This window comes from Condylura cristata, unplaced genomic scaffold, assembly GCF_000260355.1.
Source record: "Condylura cristata isolate star-nosed mole 26May11 unplaced genomic scaffold, ConCri1.0 scaffold00022, whole genome shotgun sequence".
NCBI lineage: Eukaryota > Metazoa > Chordata > Mammalia > Eulipotyphla > Talpidae > Condylura > Condylura cristata.
In genome coordinates, this window is record NW_004567123.1 from 5,920,317 (window position 1) to 5,929,088 (window position 8,772).

Below are 8,772 nucleotides of genomic sequence, written 5' to 3' on the forward strand. Positions count from 1 at the left end.
CTGGGGTACAGACCAGAAGTGCAGGGGGGGTGAGAGGATTCACCAGAGACAGAGTAGGGAGCAGAACAAGCTGACTGATGAAATACACTGCTGAGGGGAGCAGTGGGAGGGGTCAGGAGAGGTCTGCCATGCCATGTGGGTCACCTCCAGGGCGGGGATCAAACTCATGCTGAAGGGGCTTTAGCTTCTCAGTGCTGTGCTTTAACCCTCTGTGCCACCAGGGAGGGCCCCATCTGTTTATTTTTTTAAAGATTTGTTTATTTATGCATACAGATTTGGGGTACAGGCCATAGGTACAGGGGTATGAGAGCATTCACCAGAGACCGAGTGGGGAGCAGAACAGACAGACTGACAAAGTACACTGCTGAGGGGAGCAGCGGGCAAGACAGGAAGAGGTCTGCCACGCCATATGTCACCTCCCTGGCTGGGGATCAAACTTGCACGGAAGCAACTTCAGGTTTCCATTTCTTCACAACCTCACCAGTACTTGCTATTATCTTTTTTTTTTTTTAATAGTCATCCTATAGGTATCCTATAGACATTGCACAGTTTTTTATTTGATTTTTCTCTGGTGGCAAGTGATGTTGAGCATCTTTGCATTTGCTTCTTAGCCACGTAGAAATACCTATTCAAGTCCTTCGCCTGTTTTTGCATTTTTTTTAAAGTTATATGAGCTCTTACTGCTTTCTGGGTTTAATGTCCTGCCAGAAATATGGCTTGCAAGTGTTCTCTCCCATTTGTAGTATCCTTTGACATGTGAAAGTTTTAAATTTTGATAAGTCAGATTTACCTATTTTTCCTCTTATTGTATGTGTTTTTGGTATCAGATCTAAGAGGTCATTGCCAAATCCAGTGTCATGAAGTTTTTAAATGGTCTTTAACCCATTTGAGTTAAGTTTGTGTATGGTATAAGGTAAGTGTTCATCTTCATTACTAAGAGGATGTGGTAGCCGAGCAATCCAGTGCAGAAGACCCAAACATCATGAACGCTGAAGGCCAATTCAGTGGGAGAAGTTACAGGGTCAGGGGCCCAACCTGTCTGGAGAGGCATGGCAGTAGCCATGGTATTCACAGGGAAACCTAGTTCTGGGAATCCACTCACTTTAGTCATATCCTGAATCTAGCTATATGGGTAAGTCACTAATGGGATCCAGCTGCCCAATATATGGGGTAAGTTGTTATTGAGGTGCAGGGCCTTGGGACTAACAAGATGACTAAAGAGAAGGACAGGGCTTGACAGCAGTGGCCCTCCAGTACCGGGCAAGACAACTTGTCACTCAGATGGGGGCATGGTGGTCAGAGGAAGTCAGAAAAGTACTAACTAGATATTACTGGAGTTACCAGAGCTCACGCTAAAGCAATGTTATATAACAAACAAGAGCTTCACTTAGGAGTGGGGTCAAGACTGCTGATAAAATTCCTGCATGGCCAGGAAATAAAGGAGGCCAGTCTCTGGACTCTGAGGCCACTCACAGCTGGATAAAATCACTAGAGAAACAGCACCTGTCTTAAACATGGTCCACAGCCCTGAGGGTGGTCTGCTTTTTCTTTTGTATTTTAAAATGTCTTTAAAAAACTATTTTTACCTGACTTCTTTTTATGAACCCTTAGGAACCTGGCCAATCAGGAACCTCTTTTGTTATAGGTGTGCCCACTGCCTTACCCCCCGCCCATCTGATCCTTTTGCACGCTTCTGTCAAGAATGTGGCTCTCCTGTCCCACCCATATTTGGCCATCGTCTCCCGCCCCCAGAGGGAGCTCAGGTGAGCAGCAAAATCCTGAAAAATATCTTTCATTGGCTTATATGATCTTTATTTGTAGCAGTAGCATAGTCATTGGCACACAAGAACCAGAAATAAAAGTGCTTATTGAAAGATCCTGGTATGTTAATCTTCTTATTCAAATTTCTTCTTCTCCTTCTTTTTTTTTTTTTTTTAGATTTATTTATTTGTTCATATAGAACTGGGGTACAGGGCAGAGGTGCAGGGGTGGTGAGAGGCTTCACCAGAGACAGAGTGGGGAGCAGAACAGGCAGATCAATGAAGTACACTGCTGAGGGGAGCAGCGGGCGGGTCAGGAGAGGTCTGCCGCGCCATGTGGTCACCTCCGGGGCAGGCGGGGATTGAACTCATGAGGCAGTGGCTTTAGCTTCTCAGTGCTGCACTTCAACCTGCTGCGCCACCAGGGAGGGCCCCAAATTTCTTCTTAAGAATGGAAAAGCATGTTTGCAATGCCATTTCATTTGCATGGCCTTACAGAAACACAGGCTGAGAAACAGGTGCAGACATTGCTTGCTCGGTGATACGTGCATGGATAAATATGTTATTTTCTACTCATGTCTTGAACAGAAGATATTCTGGGAAAAAATGGAGAAAGTGTACTAATTACAAGTGTACATATCTATATACCAAATAAAATGGAAACAGGTCCCATTGTTTTGAATTTTCCTTGCTTATATTCAATGATGCAGTGTCAAAGTTATTGTTTTACTAGCCTGAAGACCTATCTTCAGAAATTTATTTTTACAGAGAGAAAATTTTATCAGAGATTATAAATATATAAAATGAACTTTGAATTATCTACACTGCCTCCCCCATTATACTTATTAATACAGTATACAAACAACTGTGTACTTAAAGCTATTTGTTGAGTATTTATTATGCTCTTCTCTCCGCTGGGATTCTGAGGTTCAAAAGGGGCAAATCCTGGTTGGAAACCCAGGACACATGTACCTTGTGAGAGAAATGCAGAAGTATACTTGTCAGCTCCAGATCTCCCCTTCCTTGACAGTGGCCTTCAATGAGGATGGTTATTTATTATTATTATTATTATTATTATTATCATTATTATTACTATTATATTCCTGTGGTACTGGATTTGGACCAGTACCTCCTTTACCAACTGTCACCAAACAGTTCTCCTTTACCAACTGTGAATTTTTGTCAGTGGAGGGATATTTCAGGAGAGTGGACTGGTCTTTCTTTTGGGTTCTGGTATGCTTTGCTCTTTTTGCTTTGATGGTGCTCAGCTAACCCCTAAACACCTAGTTGTACTTTAACTACAGTGGATTTCAATGCTATTCTCTGTGAGTTTCCTTGGCATTGCAGCCAGGCATCCCTCTAGGTGACTTCCCAGAAAGATTCAGCAGCTTCTCTGCACGTGGCTTCCCAGTATGCCTGCCAGCTTCCAAAGGGAGATCCCTGATGAGTTTTAGAGGACCTCAGTGGGGGGTTGTTTGTTTGCTGGTTCTGGTTTGTGTTACTCCATTGAACTTCTGTCATCTAATGGGCAATAGCCACAACCGGTTCAATTAAGTGCCTCTTCCAAATTTAGGCCTCTTTGGATTTTCTGCCTCAGCCATGGAAGTAGTAGCCTCCTCCCTGCATTGCATATTCCTATATTCTTTAGAGTTTGTAGCTAATTAATAGCTAATCCTCTGTGACTAGTTAATAATTACTTAAACTTCCTTTGTTTGAACTGCTGTGTGGCTTTTGTCTTGACTGGACACTGATACAAAATTGATACCATTAGAAGCCTCAAGAAAGAGACATTGAGAGATGGGATTTTGGAGGTGGTTTAGGCTTCTCTTTGCTCAAGAACAGCACTGAGTTGCTTCCTAGTGGGAAACATGACACCAGTATTGGACGCATGAAGAACATGACAGTTGATCAAGCCGATAGTGATGAAGTGTAAACAGAAGCGAGTATCTTGAGTGTATTGTAAGAATACACTCTTAATACACTTAATATAATGCAGTGGCTGCTTCACTTAATATAATGCAGTTGTGACAACTGCAAGGACTATGGTATGAATGTGAATGGAGTCTCCTGAGTACAGGAACATTCCCAGAAACTGACTTGCTCAGGACCTTTAAGTCATAATCTGAGAACCGAGCACTCCCATGATAGCCCTAAAAAAAGTCTATTTGTTGTAGATCCAGGGTTCTATTGCTGAAATCAAACACAAAATTTATTTGTATCTGTTGGTAAGCTATAACATCAACTGAATTCAATTTACCATCATGTTTCTTATAAGAAAGTTAGGGCACTCATTGGGAAAGAATGAGATCCTGAACTTGGAATGGAGGTGCTGGGTCAGACCCAGATGAAACCAACCTAGATGAAATTACTCAGATCCTGCCAGTGGATGTAGATTACCTGCTTTTCTGAGGATACTAGCTTCCTTTGTTTGAAATCCTCACATGGGACAGTGGCCTTCAAAGAGGATGGTTGTTCTTAAGACCCATAACAACTATCCTGTCACATGACTATCGCCCAATTCCAGAATGCTACAGAGAGGGACAGGCACACACTATAATCCAGCAGGAGCTAGCTTACAAGGAGTGTCTGATTTTGCTATTATAATTGGCAGAATCTTGGGAAACAGGTAGTGGAGCTGGATTTTAAATGAGGGCAGGATATAACACTAAATTGGACCAGACTTATACATGCATTTTTTTTATATAGTCAAATGCAGCTAGAGGTGGCTCTTTCTTTGTTGGCTGACTAAAACTTGGACTCAATAGTGATCTGTATTTAGTAAGATTGAGCTAGCAGCACTCCCTTGGCATCACATGGAGGAAGAGAGGAATGGTGGAAGAGCTTTGTCTTTTGTGTCCTGTACCGTTTCCCCTAAACCCCGCCTACATTTCACAAGATGCTTCCTTCATGATGGCATTGAGGGATATTTTAGTAAAAGGAGCAGCTGTATTCTTGAACAGTTCTGTGGTTGCTTCCCTCTTTAGGGCAGACAGGATCATGGGATATGCCACCGTGGAGTTAGGCTCCCTGATAGGGGGTGGGGTGAGGTGCGCGGGGTGGGGTGGGGTGGGTAATAGAATTCCATAGTTACAGAGTTAAGTGACAGTGTTTAGCTGCCAAAGACAAAAGGGCATATCTACGGTAAAGGGCAGCATTACGTGTCAGTAATCAGAATCTGATCATGGCTGTAGGGACAAAGTAGATAGGCAGCCTACTAGTATACAGGCTGGTCTAGATGACTGAGATTAAAAAGAAAAAAATAAACACTAAGTCTTGCTGTCAAGAACCTGTTTATTACAGTGGAGCATCCAAGTCTTCCATTCAGTTCCCAGACCTAAGTCAGTCACAAAGCCAGAACTTCTTGAGAATGGACCCTGCTTGGTTGCAAGTACATATCATGCAGCTTCCTTGGCCTTTTTCAAAGGAGCTTTCTCAGTAGAAGGACTAGATCCTGGGGAGAAGGAAATACACATACCTTTGGGGGTTACTGGCTCTGAGTTGATGCTAATTTTTGGAGAATTAAAATATCACTATGGCCCACCAGCAAAAATTGGAACTTAAGATTGGTCAGTTGCGAGAGAGCGAGTCCTTCCTCCTGTTTTTGTTTTGTTCATTCTGGGTGTCTGTTATTAGGTTCAAAGACATTTAAAGTGCTGACTTTACTGACTTATCATAAATGGTCTCTCTCTCTTTAGTAATATTTCTTGTTTAAAGTTCCCTTTTTGCTGAAGTTTATAGAGCCACTCCATTTTCCTTGTGGTTACTATTTATATTACATCTCATTTTCTGTACTTTCAATTTTCAACCTATTTGTATATTTGACTCTAGGGTGTATGTCTAGTGAACCCAAGTATATACTTGTGTCTTTCTTTTCTTTCTTTTTTTCTTTTTTTGATTTATTTATTTATGCATACAGCACTGGGGTACAGGGCAGAGGTGCAGGAGCAGAGAGAGGATTCACCAGAGACAGAGTGGGGAGCAAAACAAGCAGATCAACAAAGTACACTGCTGAGGGGATCAGCTGGCCAGACAGAGGTCTGTCACGCCATGTGGGTCACCTCCCTGGCTGGAGATGGATTGCTGGGTCATATGGCAGCTCCATTTTTAGCAGTTTGAGGATATAAGCACTTTTTTCCCTATTGTTACTTTCAAGATCTTCTCTTTGTTTTTGACATGTAACAGTTTGACTACATATGTAGATGTGCATGTCATTGTGTTTGGTTTTCTTGAGGTAATTGAATTTATGGATCTGTAGGTTAATATTTTCTTCAAATGTGAAGATTATTGGCTGTTATCTCTTCGGATTCTTTTTCTGCCCTTTTCTCTTTCTCCTTGTCTTTTGGGATTCTCACTTCACATATGTTGATATTCTTGGTGTTGCTCCACAGGTCTTTGATGGTATGCTTATTTTCTGTGCTCTTTTTTCTCTCTGTTGCTGAAATTTGAAACTTTTCATTGTTATATATTCACATTAATTGATTCTTCTGTAATCTTTAGCCTGTGTTGAGTCACATTGGACATTTTTTTTTTTTAAGATTTATTTGTGCATACAGAACTGGGGTACAGGCCAGAGGGCTAGGGGCGGCGAGAGGCTCCACCAGAGACAGAGTGGGGAACAGAACAGGCAGATCGAGGAAGTACACTGCTGAGGGGAGCAGCAGGCGGGTCAGCAGAGGTCTGCCGCGCCATGTGGTAACCTCCGGGGCAGGCGGGAATCGAACTCATGCGGAAGGGCTTTAGATTCTCAGTGCTGTGCTTTAACCCGCTGCGCCACCAGGGAGGGCCACGCTGTACATTTTTAAAATTTCAATTATTTTCCTTTTCAACACAAGGTTTTGATTTGGCTCCATTTTATTATTTCTCTCCATTGAGATTCTCTAGTTTTTTGGATCATTTTCATCATGCTTTAAATTTTTTTTAACCATGGCTTCCTTTCATTTTTTGGACAGGTTTATGATAGCCATTTTGAAATCTTTGTCTACTAAATCCAACATCTGGACACTCAGAGACAATTTGTAGTGACTATTTTTCCCCTGACTCTGGGTTGCACTTTCTTGTTTTTTGTATGTCTCATAATATTCCTATGAATTCTGAACATTTTTGGTAAAATTTTGTAATGTTTCTGGATTCTCACTTTTTCTCCTAGCGTTGTTATTTTGTTTTTGTTCCCTTGGATTAACCTTTCATGTTTGTCTCCCCCTGCAATGTGTTGCAACTGATTTCAGGTTGTGTTTTTTGTTGGCTTGTTTTTATTTTTAAGCCCAGGTTTATATAGCTTAATGTTAAATCAAAGATTTGTGCTCAAACACCTGACTCAGGGAGGCTTCCATTCTCTGCTGATGGATGCATGTGTTGACTAGGCAGAACATTAATATTTTGGGCTGGTATTAAATAGACCCTTATGCTGATTACCTTATACTGATTTTTCTTGCATCTCCACATATAACCTCCATCAGCCAGGGATATAGGTGCGTGACTTGGGCCTGCTCTGGTTTCTGCTGCACATAATCTCAGTCAAACAAGGAGATGTGGAAGGTTTACTGCAACCCCTGCTCCTGCAACTCCCTGGTAAATCCTTGGCTAATATGCTGATCCACTGACTGCCCAAAGAGGGCCATGATGTCAGGCTAGTGGAGCCAGTGACCCGAGCTGTTTACTTGCCACTAAGGTCATCACCTTTCCAGGGCGCCAAGTCAAGTGAGGCCTGCCCATCACTCGCTTCACAACTGTTGGTTTTCACAGCCTGTCTGGCCATGTGGAGCTACCATACTGATGGGTAAAGGAGAATGGGAGAGACGTGTTCTTATCTGAACTTCAGTTTTTTCAGCCTGTCTTTGTCAACCTTCTGAGTCAGAAATGGTGAATTTTTGTGGTTTTTTGGCAATTTTGTCCAACTCTGTAATTGCTTTTCAGAAAAGGATTTGTTGAGTTCTTACTTCCTCATGTGGTAAAATCTGCTTTATTTTTATTACACATCTGTTTTCTATAATAAAATGCATTTTTTACCCTTGTAGAAATAAAGATAAAGATAATTAGCTTTAAAATATCTTACAAAGCAAATTGACCTTACATCTTAACATCTACTTTGTCATTTCCATTTTTGCCTCTGAAGACAAACCTGACTTCTTTCTTTCTGCAGATGGGGCTATGTGCAGAATGTGGAAGCCTGGTGCCCATGAACACGCCCATCTGTGTGGTGTGCGAGGCTCTTCTCGCTCCGCAGCTGCAGCCGCAGGCCAGCCTCCACCTGAAGGTAATGAAATGTGATCAGAGCATGAATAAAAGATGGAGAAACTGAAGTATGAGTAATTAAATGTCTTTCTGATGAATTTGCTAACAATTGATAATAAAGTCTGTGAACAAAACCCACTCCAGTTTCTGTAAAGGCACGTGACCCCCAGAGTTTAACTTGCTAACAATCTATATTGTGAAGGGGAATATGCAGAAATATGGTCTCTATCCAATTTCTAAAAAGGATTGAGAACAAATTGTTCTATAGCCAACTTAGAAGAATTTTTAATTCATATATTTAAACATAAAGATTGCAATTAATATTGACTTACAATCTTGTCCTTAAAGTGGCTTCATGGTTTTGTTTGCATTTAATTATGGATCCTTACTATGTAAAAAAAGAATGGCTTTGTAATGTAGATTACTAAGTTAAATATCAGGATTTTGCCAAACAAATCATATCATATTGTGAAAAATTTTCTGGTAGAATCATTAAACATACGACTATATTTTTTCTGCATTTTTCAATACACCTCCTTTTTCACCTCAAGAAAATGTGACTAGAGAACAAAGGAGCAAGAATTTTTAGCAATAAGAGAATTTCCTGGGCTTAATGTACAATTAGAGCTGTAACCCTCTTAAAATGACCTTGTGAATTTTATGTGGTCAAAATGTTTTGCATTTTATGGAGAAAAGATAAGTCCACTGTTTCTTCCACCTCCAAGTTCCCCTTCACAGTGAAAAGTTCTAAAGTGTCCCAGACTATGTTACCTTCTGAAAT

General features: G+C 41.2%; 1 protein-coding gene across 5 annotated transcripts in view; it reads left to right on the forward strand.

Annotated features, from left to right (window-relative positions):
- DZANK1 (double zinc ribbon and ankyrin repeat domains 1) overlaps positions 1 to 8,772 on the forward strand; it is a 59,044-nt gene that overhangs the window by 21,051 nt on the left and 29,221 nt on the right. For all 5 annotated transcript variants that reach the window (XM_004686934.2, XM_012728077.1, XM_012728079.1 and 2 more), the window contains exons 8-9: positions 1,646 to 1,763; positions 7,900 to 8,013. In XM_004686934.2, the coding sequence (XP_004686991.1) occupies positions 1,646 to 1,763; positions 7,900 to 8,013 (232 nt within the window). The remainder of the gene's footprint in view (positions 1 to 1,645; positions 1,764 to 7,899; positions 8,014 to 8,772) is intronic.